Below are 21831 nucleotides of genomic sequence, written 5' to 3' on the forward strand. Positions count from 1 at the left end.
GGTGCAGTCTCTTCATTCGAGGGTGATTTGCCTGGCGCTAGCCCTCCGTCTCCTCGGCTGGGAGTCTTATCGGTGCATGCAGACTCCGCTGCTGGGCTGCTGTCGAGCTGCCCCTGGGGTTGGCCTTCATGAGAGTCTTGAGCCAGTGACTGGTTCGCTAGCCTCCAGTGCAGTTGGTTGATGTGCCTTTGGAGCACTCGTCCGTCTTCCAGGATCACTTCATAAGAGAGTGGTCCTGACACCTTACCAACCACAGCTACCACCAACAGTGCCCCTTGAGTGTAGTTCCGTGCCCAAACCTGGTCACCAAATTGCAAATTTCGTGGTGGTTTAGGCTGTACCGTGTTTGCGGCAACCTTGTCTGGATGCAGACGGTCCAGCTTAGTAATTACATGCCGACCCCATCTAAGTTCTGCTGGGCTTCTGCCCATGGAAGTACAAGGAGTTGTGTGTCGGCAAAGTAAAAAGTCTGCCAACCGATGCTGCCAATTGCTGGTTCCGATTGTTTTCAAGGATTCTTTGGTTGTCCGGACCATGCATTCTGCTTGGCCATTCGAGGCCGGGTGAAAGGGAGCCAAAATGGCATGCCTGATCATGTTAGCCCTCAAAAAGGACTGGAATTCTGCAGCAGTAAATTGAGCTCCGTTGTCCGATACTAGGACGTCGGGCAGCCCATGTGTGGCAAAGATTCTGCACAGTTCCTGGATGGTCCTGGCAGTAGTCATAGTTAGGACTGGTGCGACCTCTAACCCCTTTGAGTGACTGTCCACCACAATGAGGAACAGCTGTCCTTGAAATGGTCCCGCAAAGTCAATGTGGATTCTTGACCATGGGGCTTGCATGGTTTCCCAGCGGTGGACTGGGTCTTGAGGCATTTCTGGTCTGGATTGCTGGCAAATGTAGCAACTGTGTACTTGGGCCTCAATATCTTTATCCAACCCAGGCCACCATAGGTAGCTTCTCGCAAGTGCCTTCATCTGGACTATTCCCAGATGTCAATCATGCAGAGACTCTAAAACCCTGGGCCTCAAGGAGCTCAGGATTATGATCTGACTCCCCCAAAGAATGCAGCCTTTGTGAGCTGACAGCTCAGCTTTCCTCCTGTAGAAATTTTGGTAGTTTGGCCCTGGACTGTTGTACAGCCATCCTGTGTACACCCAATTCAACACGCAGCTAAGTGTCTTGTCAGCGGCTGTCTCAGCAGCCACATCCCCAGCATGAAGGGGAGACTCCAGCAAATCCTGGATAACTAGGATGCATGCAGCCAGAGCGGGGTCTGGCTCTAAGTGTGGCAGGGGCAGCCTGCTGAGGCCGTCTGTGTGGCCCATTTCCTTGCCCAGTTTGTGAATCAGTCTGCAATTATAGGTTGAAAGAAAGATAGATCACCTTAGCATTCATGGAGATAGAATCTGAGGTGCTTGTTTGTTCATGGTGAACCAACCCAGAAGTGGCTTGTGGTCCGTGAAGACCGTAAATGGGCAGCCATACAAGTAGTCATGAAATTTCTTGATACCGGCCACTATGGCCGGTGCCTCCATGTCTATTTGTGTGTAGTTGCGTTCTGCTGAAGACAGAGTCTTAGAGTAATAAGCAATGGGAGCCTGCCTCCTGTCAGCTATTAAATGGCTCAACACGGCTCCTACCCCATATGGGGTTGCATCACAAGCAATGCTGATAGGCACCTTTTCATTAAAGTGGGTGAGTACTGAGTTTGAAGACAGTAGTGATTTGACTGCTGAGAAACTTTTCTCATGGATGCTTGTCCACGGCCACTGTGCCTTTTTGTCCAAGAGCCTGTGTAATGGCTGGTAGGAGAAATGTATGTGGTAACACAATTTTGCATCACAACAACTTGTCTCTTTCATGAAGCTAGCAATTCCTGCACATACCTAGCTTAGTCCTTAGATGCAGCCAATAGTCCAACAAAACCTCTCAGATTTTATGCCCGACTAACTTTGGAAGGAAAAGGGAAAAATACAACACTGATAAAATGACAAAAAAATTGACAGAGATACCCAGTTTGTGCATAGAAATTCCAGTCTCCCAAATACCCAATCTCTGTCAAGGTCATCTACCCTATTCTGTACATATATATATCAGAGGGAGATCCATCAGTGAGAGAGGATTTAAATTTATGATTTTTATAGTCTTAAAAATAATTGTTTTATAAAGACGATGTACCCCTTCATGGATTACTGCCTTGTCGTGGCCAAGGGGCTTGCGTAATTCAATGAAGCTATGAGCTATGCCGTGCAGGGCCACCCAAGACGGAAAGGTCATAGCAGAGAGTTCTGACAAAACGTGATCCACTGGAGAAGGAAATGGCAACCCACTCCAGTATCTTTGCCATGAAAACCCTATGGACAGTACCAAAAGGCAAAACGATATGATGCTGGAAGATGAGCCCCTCAGGTTGGAAGGCGTCCAATATGCTACTGGGGAAGAGCAGAGGGCTAGTACTAGTAGCGCCAGAAAGAATGAAGCGACTGGGCCAAAGCCGAAAGGACGCTCAGCTGTGGATGTGTCTGGTGGTGAAAGGAAAGTCCGATGCTGTAAAGATTTTTTCTCCATAGGAACCTGGAATGTAAGATCCATGAATCAAGGAAAGCTGGATGTGGTCAAACAAGAGATGACAAGACTGAACATCGACATCTTAGGTATCAGCGAACTAAAATGGACAGGAATGGGTGAATTTACGTAATTCAGATGACCATCAGGTATACTACTGCGGGCAACAATCCCTCAGAAGAAATGGAGTAGCCTTTGTAGTCAATAAAAGAGTAGAAAAAGCAATACTGGGATACAATCCCCAAAATGACAGAATGATCTCAGTTCGAATCCAAGACAAACCATTCAATATCACAGTAGTCCAAGTCTATGCCCCAACCACCAGTGCTGAAGAGGATGAAATTGACCAGTTCTATGAAGCCCTACAGCACCTTATAGAACTAACACCAAAAAATGATGTTCTTATCATCATGGGGGATTGGAATGCTAAAGTAGGAAGCCAAAAGGTAACTGGAATAACAGGCAAGTTTGGCCTTGGAGTACAAAATTTAGCGGGCACAGGCTGATAGAATTTTGTCAAGAGAATACGATGGTCATAGCAAACACTCTTTTCCAACAACCCAAGAGACGGCTCTACACATGGACATCACCAGACGGTCAACACAGAAATCAGATTGACTATGTGCTCTGCAGCCAAAGATGGAGAAGCTCTATACAGTCAGTAAAAACAAGACCAGGAGCTGACTGTGGCTCAGACCATGACCATTGCAAAGTTTAGGCTTAAACTGAAGAAAGTAGGGAAAAGCACTAGGCCAGTCAGGTATGAATTAAATCATATCCCTGTTGAATATACAGTAGAGGTGACAAATAGATTTAAGGAATTAGATTTGATAGACAGAGTGGCTGAAGAACTATGGACAGAGGTTCGCAACATTGTACAAGAGGTAGCAACTAAAACCATCCCAAAGAAAAAGTAATGCAAGAAAGCAAAATGGCTGTCTGAGGAAGCTTTGCAAATAGCTGAGGAAAGGAGTGAAGCAAAAAGCAAGGGAGAAAAAGAAAGATACACCCAACTGAATGCAGAATTCCAGAGAATAGCTAGAAGAGATAAGAATGGCTTCTTAAATGAACAGTGCAAAGAAATAGAAGAAAACAATAGAATAGGGAGGACTAGAGATCTCTTCAAGAAAATTGGAGAGATGAAGGGAACGTTTCATGCAAAAATGGGCATGATAAAGGACCAAAATGGCAGGGACCTAACAGTGGCAGAAGAGATTAAGAAGAGGTGGCAAAATTTCACAGAAGAACTATACAAGAATGAGCTTAACGTCCCTAATAATCACGATGAGGTGATCACTGACCTCGAGCCATACATCCTAGAATGTGAAGTGAAGTGGGCCTTAGAAAAGCTGAGCAACAACAAAGTTAGTGGAGGTGACAGTATTCCAGCTGAGCTATTCAAAATCTTAAAAGACGATGCAGTAAAAGTGCTACACTCAATTTGCCAGCAAATTTGGAAAACTCAACAGTGGCCACAGGATTGGAAAAGATCAGTTTACATTCCAATTCCAAAGAAAGGCAGTGCCAAAGAATGTTCAAACTATTGCACCATTGCACTCATTTCTCATGCTAGTAAAGTTATGCTTAAAGTCCTACAAGCTAGACTCCAGCAGTATGTGGATCAAGAACTACCAGAAGTACAGGCAGGATTTCGAAGAGGCAGAGGAACTAGAGATCAAATTGCCAACATATGCTGGATCATGGAGAAAGCTAGGGAGTTCCAGAAAAACATCTACTTCTGCTTCATTGACTATGCTAAAGCATTTGATTGTGTGGATCACAACAAACTGTGGCAAGTTCTTAAAGAGATGGGAGTACCAGACCATCTTATTTGTCTGTTGAGAAACCTATATGTGGGCCAAGAAGCAACAGTGAAAACTGGACACGGAACCACTGATTGGTTCAAAATTGGGAAAGGAGTCTGGCAAGGCTGTATACTGTCACCCTGCCTATTTAACTTATATGCAGAGCACATCATGAGAAAGGCAGGGCTAGATGAATCAAAAGTTGGAATTAAGATTGCTGGGAGAAATATCAAGAACCTAAGATATGCAGATGTTACCACTCTAATGGCAGAAAGTGAAGAGGAACTAAAGAGCCTCTTGTTGCGGGTGAAGAAGGAGAGTGCAAAACCTGGGTTGAAACTTAACATTAGGAAAACCAAGATCATGGCATCCAGCCCTCTCAATTCCTGGCAAATAGATGGGGAAGAAATGGAGGTAGTGACAGATTTTATTTTCCTGGGCTCCAAGATCACTGCAGATGGGGACTGTAGTCAAGAAATTAAAAGACGCTTGCTCCTGGGGAGGAAAGCCATGGCAAATCTAGACAGCACACTAAAAAGCAGAGACATCACCCTGTCAACAAAAGTGTGTATAGTCAAGGCTATGGTCTTCCCAGTTGCAATGTATGGCTGTGAAAGTTGGACCATAAGAAAGGCTGAGCGCCAAAGAATTGAGGCCTTTGAACTATGGTGGTGGAGAAGACTCCTGCGAGTCCCTTGGACTGCAAGGCGATCAAACCGGTCAGTCCTAGAGGAAATCAACCCTGACTGCTCTTTAGAGGGCCAGATCCTGAAGCTAAAACTCAAATACTTTGGACACCTAATGAGAAGGAAGGACTCACTGGAGAAGAGCCTAATGCTGGGAAAGTTTGAGGGCAATAGAAGAAGGGGACGACAGAGAATGAGGTGGCTGGATGGAGTCACTGAAGCAGTAGGCGTGAGCTTAAATGGATTCCAGAAGATGGTAGAGGAAAGGAAGGCCTGGAGGAACGTTGTCCATAGGGTCGCGATGGGTCGGACACGACTTCGCTGCTAACAACAACAACAAGAGATGATGTATAATTTTATACTTTTTTGGTACAGGTCACCAGAATAATTGGCTAATTTGTATAAAGGTTCTTCATACGTTGGTTGGAAATGTAAACAAGATATTTTATCATGTTTGGTGATCATGTAAAAAACTCAGAAAATTTTAGACTCAATTACAAATAGAAGATTTTAAAAACTCTTCTACAATTAAAACCAAAGACTTTTCTTTTGAAATTGATGGATAAGCAGCTAGAAAAAAATTATGGAACTTTGTTTTTATATACGACTGAAGCAAGACTATTATATGCACAAAGGTGGAAAGTTTTAATTTTACCCACAATGGAGGAATGGATGGTGAAGCTGATGGAATTTGCTGAGATGGCCAAATTGACTGCATTAACTAGAGAAACAGCATTAATTGGAAGCTCTTCCTTCCTTCCTTCCTTCCTTCCTTCCTTCCTTCCTTCCTTCCTTCCTTCCTTCCTTTCTTCCTTTCTTTCTTTCTTTCTTTCTTTCTTTCTTTCTTTCTTTCTTTCTTTCTTTCTTTTCTCTCTCTCTCTCTCTCTCTCTCTGTCTTCCTTCCTTCCTTCCCTCCTCCTTTCCTTTCCTTTTATTTTTCCCTTTCTTGCACTTTTAGCTTTCTCTTTAATTTCTTTTTCTTTTTTTCTTATTTTATATAAACTTGTATTTTTTGATATTTTCTTAATATCCTGTTTGTCTATCTCTATTTCTATCTCTCTCTCACTATGTTGCTATCTATCTTTCTTTCTTTCTTTCTATCTATCTATCTATCTATCTATCTATCTATCTATCTATCTATCTATCTATCATCTATCTATCTATCATCTATCATCTCTCTCTCTCTCTCTCTCTCTCTCTCTCTCTCTCTCTCTCTCTCTCTCTCTCTCTCTCTCTCTCTCTCTCTCTCTCTCTCTCTCTCTCTCTCTCTCTCTCTCTCTCTCTCTCTCTCTCTCTCTCTCTCTCACCTTGCCAAATCTAACAAGATGGTTATTCATCTGTGACAAATGTAAGGTCCTATCTCTAGTGGGAAAAATGAAACACATGGACAGAGGATTGGGGAAGTTTGGCATGACAGCAGAGATCATGATAAAGATCTAGGAGACCAAGCAGGTAACAGGGTAGATATGAGCAAACACTGGGATGCAGCACCCAGAAAGCCAATAGGGGACTGGGCTGCCTAAAAGGGAACCAAAATATCCAGCATATAGGAGAAAAGAGTCCTGTTATATCCTACACTTGACGTTCTGTGACAGATTCAGGTCATTGCTTTTTAAAAGAAGGAGGAGAACCAGGATCAAAGGAGAACCATTTCCTATGAAGAATGATTAAAGGAGCTAAGCTATAAATATCTGACTGAAGGTTGGGCAGGGTGCTTTCCAGCTCACATACTGTCTAATTCTATGACTCGGGATCTGTTCAGTCCATATTTGATCAAGAAGACTTTTTCCCCCCTGAGAATTCACAGTCTGCATCACCATTTGAGCACATCTGTTTGGTCTCCAGCAGGCAGGCAGGCAGGCAGGCAGGCAAGTTGGTTCATAAACAATTGATGCAATTCTGCCTCTTTGCTCCCTTCAGATTTGATCACCAAAAGACATTTTTCCGGGACCTGCGGGGCACCTTCTACCTGGCCAGCCATGCTGATCCTGACCTGCTCTTCCAAGCTGCAGCTGCTGGAGAGTGTGTTGCGAAAGGGCCTCCCCAAAACGCTGCTGGTAATCATCTATTTAGCACTCCTCTTCTCTCAGTGTGAATATACAGTAAGAGCCGATTGTTTCCCCGTTTACTGTGAATTTGGAAAAAACTGCATCTGTTAAATTTCTAAATGCATAGTAACATCTGATACCAGCCATGCAGTTATTTCACATTCAAGTCTACTTTTCCTTTAGTCACATTTGCAAATGCAAAGCCAATAATGTCCAAAATATAAGTGTACCTGCAACAGCAGAAGCAAGAGAATCTCTCTTTGCTGATTTCTCCTGCTACAGAAAATCCAAAAACCACTTGGCCTTTCAGTGAGACAGTGAATTCCTACAACTCTCCCATCTTAGCATTTGGCTCTCAACAGGCTTTGGGTGGCTTCTGATTCAGCCAATCAGAGACAGCTCACTTCTGCACCCAGATCCACTCCTATCCAAAGCTTTTCATGCATTATATGAGAGGAAAAGCAGAATCTCTCCTGGACTAGATCTTCCTGACCCTCTTTTTAATTTAAGGTCTGTGGGGCAGTGATGCACATCAACCGTGGAAACCCAGCTCAGCACGAAGTCGTGGTGGACTCTTGGCCAGAATTTAAAGTTGTTCTTACCCGACCACGGAAGGAGGTAGGAAATTACAAAAGAAAATTGATGGGTTTTTCCCACAGCCCACTGGCAAAAATGGGAGGGGAAAAAACACAAGAAACCTAGGCATCTGGGGCACAAAAGCCATTCAGGAGGCTGTAGCAGTTCTTGCATCTTTTTTTTTTAAAAAAATATCCCTCTTTCAAGTTAGCCTGACCTCACCAACTCCTCTACCTGGTCTCTGCCATCTGCTCTATCCCCAGTGCCCTGAGTGTCTCTGTGCCACTTCCTGCAGGTGGTGAAGGACCACAGGGATTATTATGCCAACCTCCATGCCGCTTTCTACCGGGAGGAAGATGCCTGCAGGAGGCTCCTGGAAAACAAAGATGCCGTAGATTGGGACAAAGCCTTCCAGCTGCAAGGCAAGGCCTGGGCTCTGGCAATTTCTTCTCCAACCTTAGAAGATTGTGAAAAGTGCTAAAACCTGGTTGTTCCCCCAACTCTCAGGATAGGGTAGTTGTGGAACCCTGTTTAGCTTAGCTTAGTTTTGTTTAGTTTAAGACAGAGTGCTTGTTTTTCTGGTCAGCTATCCTGTTTTTTTTATTTATTTGTAAGCCACCCAGAGTTATTTTTGGAATTGGGCACTCCCAAAATTGGATTAAATAAATATCTACAAATCTCTCTTCTCTCTCTCTCTCTCTCTCTCTCTGTGTGTGTGTTTCTGTGTATACATACATTCGTGCATACACATGCATAGAGAAAGAAACATTCACAGTATGAAAAATTAAACATATGGTTTAGGAAATAGTCTCAGTTATCATTTAAAATAATCATAAATTGAGTAACTTTGCAATTAATGTTTAAAACAGGAAAATCACAGAAGGAAAAAACTTCTTCATATTTTGCTTGGAGCTATCCACTAGAATTATGGGATCCACTGAGTTTAATGGTGTCAATGCAAGCAGATGAACAGATTAAATCATTAAGAAATTTCTCTTAATTTTTTGCAAAATCAATATAAAGGCATTTTACCTCTGTAATTGAAGTGAAATTACCAGTCAAAGCATCAGTCACATTGCCTTATGAGAGATACAAACCCTATTCTCAATGTTCTTTAGACCGATGTCTTTTTAAATACCTAACTACATAACATAGGAGAAAATCAAATGATGCATAGAATTAATAATCCTGGATATGTCACCTTCCTTTTGGCCCTGTGCATGAAATCCACAGAGGAACCTGTAGAACTGCTATTTGGCCTTTAAACTCAGGAGAAGTTCTTTATCATGAAAAATTGTGGTGCTCTGTTATTTTATAATTCCAGATAATTCAATCTAGAGTTTGCCATGATAGGTGACATTTGTCCTAGTGGGCCATTCTATGCTACATACTATGAAGAAGGGTGACAGGAACTGGGTATGGCTAGCCTAGTGAAGAGAAGGACCATGGGAGACCTGATAGCAGTGTTCCAATATTTGAGGGGCTGTCACAGGGAGGAGGGGGTCGACCTATTTTCCAAAGCACCTGAAGGCCAGACAAGGAATAATGGATGGAAACTCCTTGATCAAAGGAGAGATTCAACCTGGAAATAAGAAGAAATTTTCTGACACTGAGAATAATCAACCAGTGGAACAGATTGCATCAGATGTTATTGGTGCTTCATCACTGGAGGCTTTCAAGAAGAGACTGGACTGCCACTTGCCAGAAATAGTGTGGCGTATCCTGCTTGGGCAGGGGGTTGGACTAGATGACCTACAAGGTTCCTTGCAACTCTGATTCTATTCTATTCTATTCTATTCTATTCTATTCTATTCTATTCTATTCTATTCTATTCTATTCTATTCTATTCTATTCTATTCTATTCTATTCTATTCTGCCATCCCCACCATTTTCCTCTGACTGGGAAATGACTCTGTGCCACCCAGTTATAGAGATTAGAAGGAGAGAGAAGATAACATTTCATTCTGACTCTCAGGCTGTTTTCCAATGGTATTTCTATTCTATGCAGGTCTTCAGGATGGTCTCTATCATGCTGTGAAAGTCATGGCAGAGGCTAGACATGTCCACATGGAGCCCTATTTCTACCAGGCAGTACTGCACCCAGATGCAGCCACATTATGTCAGAACCAGTGAGTGATCATGCTCTCTTTTTGAGGGGCAGTTTCAGGGATCTGTTAAGTGGATTCGATTCCATGCAAAGTTCTGCAATTCAGTAATGAAACCAGGGACCTCTGGTATTTCCATAACTAATTCCTATCCGCTGTAGAAAGCTAGGAATATGTTGTTTGTCCTATTTATAAAAAAGAGACAGGTTTACAAATAAGCTCCCTGTTTTGCTGCCAACTTGGAAGATGTGGAATGGACAACAGTTAACAGAGAGTTGGAAGAATTCCCTAAATGTAACTGCTCAATTGGCTTCTCCAAAAGAAAATGGCTTTGGAAATATTAATGATATTTAAAATAAAGCAAAACACAAAAAGATCCTGAAGTTGATTATTGCATTTCAAGAGACTGTTAAGGGAATATTTCAGAGTAACTGGGATTTTCATTCTTCCACTGCTGGGTAACTCTGAGATCATTATTCTCCTTGAAATATCCTATCGGCATTTTAGCTTTGGGTGTGAGCAAAGCTTTCTTCCAAAGTGGTGGGATGCTCTCCTTTTGTTCTGCCTTCACTGCCATCTGCTTTTTCCTTTCAGGCTCAGAAGTGACCCCTTCCACTTGGGAATGCTCAACCCATCCCATGCAGCCCAACTCAATGAGACCTATGAATTTGGAGGCAATGATCAGAGCCTGCGCTACCTCAGGAGTCTGATTGAGGACTTCCCAAATGCTTGTCTCCTAGATCAGAAAGGGCAGCTGGTTGCCTGGAGCCTAAGTGATGGCCTTGGGTGCCTGACACATGGTTATATTCTTCCTGAGTACCGGGGAAAGGGACATATGAAAACAGTGGTGCAGGCAGTAGCCAGAAAGTTGCATGCTAAAGATTTTGCCTTGTATGCTAGAGTTCGGCCAGAGAATGAGATCTCCAAGCAACATTTAAGGAGCCGTGGCTTTCATCTCTTGCCTTGGACAAAGTATATTCTTTTTTTCATTCCAAATCACATGAAATAGCAGGGGGAAGCATTCAGGCTTCATTATATGGGGAGGTTGGAAGTAACATTCACACAGAGATGTAAGGGACTGTGTCTGGATATATTCAAGTTTAAGTCAAAAAAAGGATCACAAAAACCAGGAATAGCTATGAAGGAATAACTGTGCATTCTAAAATAAAATTCTTGCATCCTTTAAATGGTGCATAGCTCATAGATATCCCTTGACATTCATTTTACACCTTATCTGGATCCAGTATTTTGGCCTTAAACCGCTTTTTATTTCAAAAGAGCTCTTCCACCCTACCATTGCTTGGAGCCCCCCATCCTGTAATCATCTTCACCTCTGCCAATTTCAAAGAGCTGAGAACAGACCAATGATTACCTGCAGCAGTTACTGTTCCGACAACTAACCAGTAGGATAGTGTAAAGTATGTCCTTCAATCCATTCCATATGCCAAGTGCCATCTTTTAGGATTCTGCCACTCTTAGAGGAAGAAAGATGATTGCTAATGAGGATTACTGTGAGAGACAGTTTGGTCTATTGGTTAAGGCACCAGGCTAGAAAGTGGGAGATTGTGAGTTCAAGTTCCATCTTAGCCATGAAAGTCAGCTGGGTGACTTTGAGCCAGTCACTGTCTTTCAGGTTAATCCATCTCACAGGGTTGTTATTGTGGGGAAAATAGGAAGAGAAAGGTGTGTTGGATAAGTGCTCCATCTTAAGTTATGTGTAAAAATAATAAAGGCAGGATACAAACAAATATTCTGCTGTCCTTCCCAATGTCTAAGAAACATATATAAAAATGTCTACATATTTGGCGTTTCTTCTGCATTATGACTAGTTTATTAAAAAAAATCCAGGTACAGGTTTTTGTCAACTGGGAAATTTGTCTGAAAGCTCCATAAAACTGGACTAATCAAGCGTAAGTTGGGACAATAATACTTGGTTTTTGCTAGTTATCATAGGGAAACATCTGGGATGTAGTATGCCTCTCTGAATTTTTATTTCAGTGCTTCTGTTGGAACCAGTGTATTGCACACCACCTTAGAATTTCTGTCTATTCTGTGAATGGATGTTGTTGGATGTTGTCTCCTCAACCTGGTTAATGATAAGCTTCAGTCTTACACAAACAGGAAATATTGTATGGTACCAACCAAGAATTTGCTTATCATTTAGATGTCAAACAGGTTGATGACTTGCATGTACTTTTGGAGACTGAACAAAGCCATACAAAACAAGAGCAATTTACCACAATTATTTACAATACCTGCTATAGTCCATGTTAGCTTGTCAACCTGAAGCAGCAACAAATTAGCATAAGCATGCTAGATATCAAAAGAAGAGGTCTCCAATACCGTGAAAGAGAGTTAGAAAGAATAAAATAGCTATTGATACTGAGTTCCCCCTCTTGCAAAATTTACTTTCTCCAGACAAATAGCAATAGAAGCTGAACATCTATTGATAAAGGAAAAATAGAAACACTAACCCCAGATACATTTGAACTCCATGAGCTCTCAGCTTTATTCCAGAGTCACAAAGTTGAAAAATAATCCTCAGCTCTAGTGTATTACTTGCAAGGCCAGGTTCCAGTAGGCCATCATTATGTAGAGAAAAGTCAAGAGTTATAATAGATAGAATGGTTGACTCCAGAAATAGGAAAAGTAAATAAAGTTGTAGCTGGATCTATAGACAGACTTTTATCTGTGAACTTTTCAATTAATTTATTAGACTTATTTGCCACCATCTCACCTCAAGGCATCTCTGGGCAGCTTGCAAATATTAAAAGCCATAAAACATTGCAACAATAAATACAATAACATGTCAAGGCATTGATTTAACAGCCAACCAGCTTATGCAAAGTAAGATTTAAGATGTAATGATGGGAATGACTCAGCAAGCTCTGTGTCTCTTTAAGAGCCTTTGTATGAAGGGAAGGCTCCAGTGATGTGTTCTCTCTCTTCCATTTCCTACTGTAACTGTGGTTTATTGAATCTTGCTGTATTAGCACGTGTATGTATATTGTTCTTGGTGTATGATATTGTAGATAGTGTAAGATAAACCACCATTTAATATAGACAACTGTTTACTGTGTTTACTCCTGGGTTAACTTGCGCAATAAGATTGTGCATGCTCTAACATAACTAACAAATTACATTTGAAAAGATGGGGAGGAAGATAGCAAGACGTATTTTGGTTTTCATTATTTGGGAATACAGGCAGTTAATAGCTCATTAGTATTTTTTCTCTACAGTCAACTGTCAGTGTACCAAAATAATAAAATTCCTTCAATACACGACAAAGAAAACAACTTTTGGAAGGGGCAGACAAAGGGCATCTGTTTGCTACATTCGCCGTCTTCAATCACAATCACATCATACACTATGAAAACCAGGCAAATCCACTTTTGTTATCTCAGAATGAGATGCAGTACTGAAATATTATTTCAGAAAGGGGTACTCTTGCTGCCATCTAGTGATGAAGCATGAAAGATAATAGTTTTTATGCTTTTCATTTATGTACTCATTTACGGTTTGATTTCAAGTCAAGAGCTCCTGAACAGTCTTCATTGGATCTTTTTTTTCTGGAGATGGCAAAGTTTGTAAATCCTACATGGCAATACTAACTAGCATATAATCATCAAAACCATATAAAAAATTCACATAATTCCATTCAAACCATACAAGAATCTCACACAATTTCAACATCTGTTTATATTGGTCAGATACCTCTTCAATTATTTTAGATAGTCCAAATCTGGGCTATTATTAGAATCCAGAGAGCCACTTGAGAGCAAAGACACATAGAAAATAACTTTGTGGCATTATCTAATGATTGTCAGAATTGCTGTAACCTAGCCGTTAGCCTTAAGTATGAACACTAGATGGAATGACTTACTATTGGACTAAAGGCAGCAAAACAACTGCAAATTGCCACTGAATGCACATTAACCTGCCTTTTCTGCCAGGTAAGGGGGTGCCCACAATACTAGGGATGGGATTCAGTTTAAGTGCCTGCTGCTTTATTAATATATAACCACAAATAAAAGCTTATTAACCAAGGCAGTACTGGTAAATAAATTCACCTGTTGCTGAATAATCAATTTACTTTTGTATTTGAAGAAAGGCTGGAGGAGGGCCTCTCTTAGAATTGCACACTTAGACCTAACATGCTCAGTAGCTCTGCTGAATGCACCACGGCTTTAGATGACACAAGATTTCTAGATCAGCCCCTTGCCCCTTCACAGATTTGGCTGAAAAGCCAAACTATGAACTGGTGCCCTTCTCCAAGAGGGAGTGGGGGAGAGGAATTAAAATTCTTTGTCCTTGCCAGAAGGAATAGGGAAGAGGCTGGTGGATATGGAAGGTGATAGCATTGGCATATCTACCAAATATTACAATTTTCCCAAGACTACCACACATTTTTGGATTATAGTCCCACAAGTGAATACTGCCCTCAAAACAACTGAAAACAATAATTGTGCTGTGTTTGAAGAGCATCTTCTTTTTGCTTTTACTTTGCTTGGTTGTCCCCTCTAGAGAGCTTCTTTTGAGTAATGCTTTTTTCGTGGTTGCATTTTGGCCAGGAGCCTGCTCCTTCTTGCAGCCAATTAGGGACAAAGATAAGCTGCTCATGGCTAATTGCAGTTTATGGCCCAGTCACCTCTTTGCCTCCTGGACTTTGCAGCCCAGATTTATTGCTGGAACAATTTTGAGTGACTATTAGTATTATTATTTTAAAAATTATTTACTTATATGCAGATTTAGATCTTTGGTAAAAACGTGCATGCAACACAGGATGCAAATTATAAACATGATTTTCCTGATCAGACTTTCATTATATGATAAGGCAATGGTTAAGAGTAGGTTGCTATTGTAAAGCTGCTTCTGCTTGTATTATTCTGCTTAAGAATGCTACAAAGTATAGGACCACATTGTGCAAATAGCAATTCAGAGAGTTAAAAGACCAGCAAGGACCTAGTGCTGTGTTTTTTGTGGGGAAAGTTGTATTATTTAATTCTTTTTAAAGAGGCTGCAATTTTTTTATTTTAATTTTAATTTTTTTATTTTAATTCCATTTATATCCCGCCCTTCTCCGAAGACTCAGGGCGGCTTACAAGCTTAGCAGTAGCCTTCATTCTATGTATATGCCTGCTTATTATTAGGGCTTTCACACACACACCCAAGCGGCATTATTACAAAGTCAGCTTAATTGCCCCCAACAATCTGGGTCCTCATTTTACCTACCTCGGAAGGATGGAAGGCTGAGTCAACCTTGAGCCTGGTGGGACTCGAACCTGCACTAATTGCAGGCAGCTGGTGTTACTTAAGGAGGCATTAGTCCACTGCTCCACCAAGGCTCAATATTAGATGTGCATACTGAGCATAAGGCACACTGACTGCTTCAGTTGAGACTGTCAAGTCAGCAACAGGCATGTTCAATTGCTGCCCATGCTAGGAAAGGTCAATGCAACTGATGCCTTGCTTTTTTTGGAGTGTGGTGATTGTAATGCTTTCGACTGCATCAAAATTGTAATGTGGCTTTGAAGCCTTTCATGGAAACGGGGTGCAAATCATTCTTTATCTTTTTTTATTAAAAAAAATGAGCTGAACAAAAATCATCATGTAGATTTCTGATTTGGTTTGGAATGTATATAAGACTACCTCTCTAGAGCAGTCTTCCCAAACTGCAGCAACAACCATATTATGGACTTACAACTCTCAGAATGCTCAGCAAAGGTTATGCTGGCTCGGGAATTCTGAAAGTTGAAGTTCACATAGCTAGAAATTGGCAGATGAAAAAACACCATTTTGGTTTGTTAAATAGTAAAAATGTCTAGAAAGTACGGAGTGGAGGGTCATGTTTGCTTGGTGAGGTACATTAAAATAATCTATTTTTGATTGTGATTTGGCGACAAGTATGTGTGAGGGTTAATAAAGTTGTGCACTGCAAGAGATTTTAATAGTACCACCTATTGTAACAGAGTTCTTGGTCATCTAAAAAAAATTAAATTTAAGTTATATTTGAGATTAAAATATGGACTAATCTGCTGTTTAGGCATAACCACTGGATACCAGATGAGTATAAAATTCAGAACTCGCGTTTGCCCCCATAAGCTACAAACTCAAAAAGATACAATAAAAAAATAAAGATTTCCTGGTTTCACCTTGGTTCACCTTCATAATGAAAACAGATGGCAGCATCCTATCACGGAAGAATTCTGTACTGTTCCTAAAAAATACTTCTGAGTTACTCTTGATAGGAAAAAAGTTGTGAAATGCTAGGTAGCCAAGAAAAAGAGTAGCTGTGTGAGCAAAGGGCTTATTCCATCCATTAGGACAGGATTTACTTGGGAGGAAGGACTGGGGTAATAGGAAGCCATGGCAAGATCTCTAAAGGTGGGAGAAAGCTACCATTTCCAAACCCATTATGAAAGCAAAACCAAACTCTATAAGAACATAAAAGGTGAAAATAAAAAGAAGTATGCAAGCCCACAGCAGCTTTTGTGTAGGAACTCTGTCTTGGGTTTGTTTGCTTTCTCTTAGTAGAGCAAATTGGCAAAATCATCCACTACTTTATTTAGCCTAGAAGACCACCTCAGTGCTGACTATAATAATCCTTTATCCTTCTGCTCAAACGGCGGAAGCCACTTCTGGTCAGAGCCCTGGGCTGGCTGCAGACAAACGGAGCCCCAAACCACCAACCGAGGAAGCTGGGAGGCCTCAGCATCTTTCCAGAGCCTTCGTTAAAGAGCAAGCCCGCTACAGGAATGAAGGAACTATTCAAATGATTATCCTATCAAAGCAGTAAGAGCTCTTTCTCAGTCTGTGGTGATACCAATTGTTCTTTTCAGAGGACATATCCATGCCACAGGCTTCAAGGAGGAATTTGAAGCATGGTTACTCTCTGGGGAGGCCTGCCTTGGCATCTCACATGGCCTTTCCATCCTCTTGCCAAACAGCTGGAATGGGCTCGGCCGCCTCCAGCGACACAATGGCGTCCTTTGAAACAGAGACAATTTTATGGTCAACTTAAGCAAATGATCCATCTGGAGCCAGACTGTCCCACGGCTCTCAGTTTTCAAGGCAGTGAGTTTCTGGCCATAGGGAAGGAGGAGATGAGGAGGGAAATTACACACAGTAGGGAGTTTGTATGTGTGTGTATTGTGAGACAATGCCTTGGACTAGCCATTGTTGAATTTGTTTACATTTCTATTTGAACTTTTACAGTCCGCTACTTCCTTAAAGGCCGGCTTGGCTGGTTTGGGAACCCTCAAGTCTTACGACAGAGTTGGAATTAAAAGGATATGGAGTTAAAGGAGGTACAGGGCTGTAGATCATAGTAGAGCAGAAACGTAAGTGCCCAATGTGCTGTATCTGCACAAATGCATAAAGATGGGACCGAGCAGGGTGGACAAAGTTCAAACTCTGGAATTTGAAAACAGCTTATGACATTTTGCAGGCATTAACATAACAAGGCAGAAATTCACTTTAGTGAATTAATTGTAACACATCCTCTAAGACTGTCGTTGCTACGGCTGTCCAGTATGCTCTACTTAGAACATTTGAAGGCTGTATTTGTTAGGTATCAGCTGAGCAGCCATGTTTATAGTGTAGCTATATCTCCGCTGCAAAATTTATGAGATGGTAACAAAGAATTGGAGTTTTCTGCATCTCTAGGCTACTGTCTATTTGTTACCCAGATTTAACAGCCCAGATACAGTAGTCCTACATAATTGGCACCAGACAAATAGAGAAAGATCTATACTTCTTAGAGTACTTTGAGGGAACTGCCCAAGCTCATTGAATGTGAAGGACCAGATTGTATCATAACATATACAGATAACTGTCCCAGTATGCAGACCCCCTGCCTATCCTCATCCTCCCTCTCAAATCTGAATTCCTAAGAATCTGTTGTATAATCTCTGATGGGTATGTCTCACAGGCATTTTCTGGAGAAGTGGTTGTCCTTATGACCGTGGGATGGGCAGATGGCTGCTGTAAGAAATACAAGCTATCCTTTTTTTGCCCTCTGCCTGCCTGAGTGTTGCCCCTCTTCTTACCTGCCCCTGTCAATTAGGGCATTATTTTGCTGCTAAACTCATGGAAGGTGCTGCCCAGAAATATGGCTGAAAGTTACATATTCTCTGCTTCCATTAACACACACACACCCCCAAGTTTTGAAATTTATTTTATTTGTTGTAGTATATTATTTCCTTGAAATAATCTCATCTGTATTGCCTGTCAATCAATTTGTATGCTGCCATAATGTGAACGATGAAAACTAATTATATTAGGCATTATGTCATATAGGAAAATGTTGGGTTCTTTTTTGTAATCTCTAAAACATTATTCTCGCTAAAAGAGCTGTTATGATCCAGGATTTCAGGATCTAGAAATTTAATCTATAGCATATATAACACTTTGTTAAATTCTTCTGTATCTGATTCTCTTGTACTGTGCTTTTGTGAATTAAAGACACATGCCTGATTTGGAGGAACACAACTGCTAAATATCACTGAACACCATCATTATGGAAATTGTTTTGAAATTGTTTGCCAATAATAAACTACTCTATATACCATTCTTCAAGCAAAGAAAACAGATACATATACAGAAAGTCAACATATACAAGCTTCCACCAAATACTTGATCAGGCCACAGGGCAGTAATTGACATAAACTGTAGAAACCCCACTGGTCATAATGGGTCCTTGACTGGAGTACAACATGTTCCTCTCTGTTCAACTCATTTTCAGACCACCCTGAAGCGTTTGCAGGGGGGGGGGGAAACAGACAAAATCTGTAGTTGCCCACTCATCAATAATACTAATGAAAATGAAAAGATAGCTTAGCTTTATGATAGTGTCTTTATTGGTTTTGCTTTGATGCAGCTAGCTCCAGATGAAGGACCTTTCTAGCCAAGAAAGATATCCCTAGCAAAGGAGAATAATAGCTTCCTTCATGTGGCTATGATTCATGTGGTCCCAACATGAATAGCATTGCAAGAAGTGGCACTGATTTCTCCAGAAAGAAAGAAACAAGGTCATATACTGAAAGCTTACATTGGGAATCTCTTTTCAAATGATACTCAATTCATTATAGAGTATGTATGTATGTATATGAGAAACATACTTGTATATATGTAGTGTTGTACAGCCTTGTTTTCCCCCCACTTTCTTTCTTGTTCCATTTGCTATTTTTTCCCTACAGTTTTATAAATAAAGACTTAACTCTCCCATCCTCCCCCATCATTAAAAAAAATCTTCACAACTACCAAAGCTAAGCTGCACAAATTAGGATGCCCATTAGGTGGTAGCAAAAAGATACAGAAGAATCTAACTCTTTACTATCACTTAGTGACTGTCTTTATTTTGCAACCCAGGTCTGGTAGATGTAGTATACCTTAAAGATATTTACATCTGTCCAAAATATGTGTGTTTATATTGGTGTGTGTGTGCTTATACAGTATACACATGCCCTTTGATGTGGTATTTACTTTTATAACATCTATCTTTCTCCTGAAAAGCATGGGTTCTAGTCCAGTTTTAGGCATGAAGCCTGTTGCATGTCCTTTGGCCAGTCATTCTGTCTGTCTAAGAAGCAAGCAATAGGAAATTACTTCTGAAATCTTGCCAAGAGAACTGCAAGAACTTGTTAATGTAGTCACAAGGAGTACAGACTGCCTTGAAGACACACATGCACACACAGAGAGACACACACACATGCACACAAATCTGAAATAAACAATTTGAAATATTTACAGCTATAATTATTTTTTTCTTGGTTTAATATTCCAAGATGCTTGCAAGAATTCAAACACCAAATACATTAGCTTATGTCATTGTTGTTCATACTTGGCGACTTTAAGATATGTAGACTTCAACTCCCAGAATTCCCCAGCCACCATGCTGGCTGAGGAATTCCTGGAGTTGAAATTAGCACATCTTAAAGTTGCCAAGTTTGAAAAACACTGGTTTATATGAAGTATATAAGACTTACTCCAATTGATTAACAATTCATGAAGTTATTGCACCACATCAATAAATGTGAGTGTAAAGCATTTGTAACATTGATTAAAGACAATGGCATATAAGAACAATCTGTTTTCCCATTCCTTTCAAGCCTAGATGGTCCTGCATTTATCCCCTCAGTCAGGCCAATGGGTTCGATACCAAACTGAATATAGGAGAGGCAAAGGGGGTCTTTGATGCCTCAATGAGGAGAAAAAAATTCTATTTGTAATATATAAGGACAAGAATAGATGATTGTCAGATGTGATGGGTGGGTGAAAAAAATTCAAGCATAATCGAAGGAGGTACTTGACACTGTAAAAAAAAATCACAGCATGCTACTTTGTCCCTAAAGTACCATTAAGATTACTTCTTGGATGTAGAGGCAAAACAGGAAATTGTGCCTAATTTGATTATAGTGGCAAAAATAGAAGAGGCCTCTACTTGGAAAAACTCATGTGGACCATTAATATGATTGCCTAAAGAGTTTACAGTTTACACAATAAAATGGACATGTTTAAGTTTAAAATTCTGTTTCCAGAAAGGCAGAGAAAAAAATACTCATGTAAGGAATTTATTTGCATATTCCTAAAATGTATGTTTTAGTTTGAAAGAACAGAAATCTATTGGGGGAAAAAAAGTTTATTTTTTTAAAGACGAAAGAATGCCAGAAAAACACTTCCTTTAATGATCTCCTAACAACCAATAAAGAAAAGCCCCTGTGTTTTTTCCAAGAACAGATGTTCACAAAGGTCTGTGGTTGTCAGCACCTTGAAAGCTTTCACTCCAGACCAAATAGCAGAGTCTCTGAAGCTACTTTTCATGTCCAGCCTTTTGCTTCAAGAAGTCCTTCAAATTACTTGAGCCATTTTCCTCCAGAATTTATCCATTGTTATGGCAGTCAAAAAGTCTCAGTTTGGCAACTTACAAAGTTGAAGTTCTGCGGGGTTTTGAATAGGCTATTTTCTCATTTGCAGCAACTGTTGTCGTCCGGTCATGTGATTTTGAAACTTGGTAATCTATTTGTAACTGTGTGATCGACCTTAATAATGAACCAATATCAATCCTTCTAGTCTGTTGCATAATCTTGGGAAAAAAGTTAAACTTGAATTCCCTTAATTATACAAGCAGGATAAAGTACATTAAACTTTACACTGTCATCTTAGCTTCTGAGTTCAAACAGATCATTGCTCTTCTCCAGGTGCACGTACATAGTTACCACCAACTCCGCCATATAAACAACTATAGAGAATTTACAGTGCAACTAAACCACTGAGCTGTATAACTAGTGTCATGCTGCCATTACAGTTTTCAGTGGGAACTAATAGGCAGAGGAGAAAATAACAGAATAACAGAGTTGCAAGGGACCTTGGAGGTCATCTAGTCCAACCCCCTGCTCAAGCAGGAGACCCTATACCATTTCAAACAAATGGCTGCCCAATCTCTTCTTAAAAACCTCCAGTGTTGGAGCAACCACAATTTCAGAAGGCAAACTGATTGTTTTAACTGTCAGGAAATTTCTCCTTGGTTCTATGTTGCTTCTCTCCTTGATTAATTTTCATCCATTGCTTCTTGCTCTGCCTTTTCCATTGCTTTGGAAAATAGGTTGACCCCCCTCTTCTTTGTGGCTGCCCCTGAGATATTGGAACACTGCTATCATGTCACCCCAGTACTTCTTTTCATTAAACTAGACATACCCAATTCCTGCAACCGTTCTTCACATATTTTAGGCTCCAGTCCTCTAATCATCTTTGTTGCTCTTCTCTGCACTCTTTCTCCACATCTTTTTTATATCAGGGCAACCAAAACTGGATGCAGTATTCGAAGTGTGGCCTTACCAAGGCATTATAAAGCAATACTAATACTTCATGTGATTCTATCCCTCTCTTAGTACAGTTCAGGACTGTGTTGGTCTTTTTTGGCAGCTGCAGCACACTGCTGGCTTATATTTAAGTGACGTCCTCTGTTCAGAGTTTTTGAAAATGAAGAGATATGGCCTGTTTTAAAACATGAGAAAGAGAGAGCAATTTCTTTTTTACTTTCCTT

The 21831-nt window shown here is 40.7% G+C and overlaps 1 protein-coding gene across 1 annotated transcript; it reads left to right on the plus strand.

Annotated features, from left to right (window-relative positions):
* Nucleotides 1–7038: 7038 nt before the first annotated feature.
* On the plus strand, nucleotides 7039–10797 carry LOC308673246 (glycine N-acyltransferase-like protein 3; the record flags this gene model as incomplete). The annotated part of the gene is made up of 5 exons (XM_081336797.1): nucleotides 7039–7116; nucleotides 7618–7725; nucleotides 7979–8105; nucleotides 9692–9812; nucleotides 10383–10797. The coding sequence occupies 5 exons, from the start codon at nucleotides 7039–7041 to the stop codon at nucleotides 10795–10797; spliced, it is 849 nt and encodes a 282-aa protein (XP_081192923.1).
* Nucleotides 10798–21831: the final 11034 nt, after the last annotated feature.

The sequence above is a fragment of the Vipera berus genome, assembly GCF_964194415.1.
Source record: "Vipera berus genome assembly, chromosome: 1".
In the NCBI taxonomy this organism is placed as follows: domain Eukaryota; kingdom Metazoa; phylum Chordata; class Lepidosauria; order Squamata; family Viperidae; genus Vipera; species Vipera berus.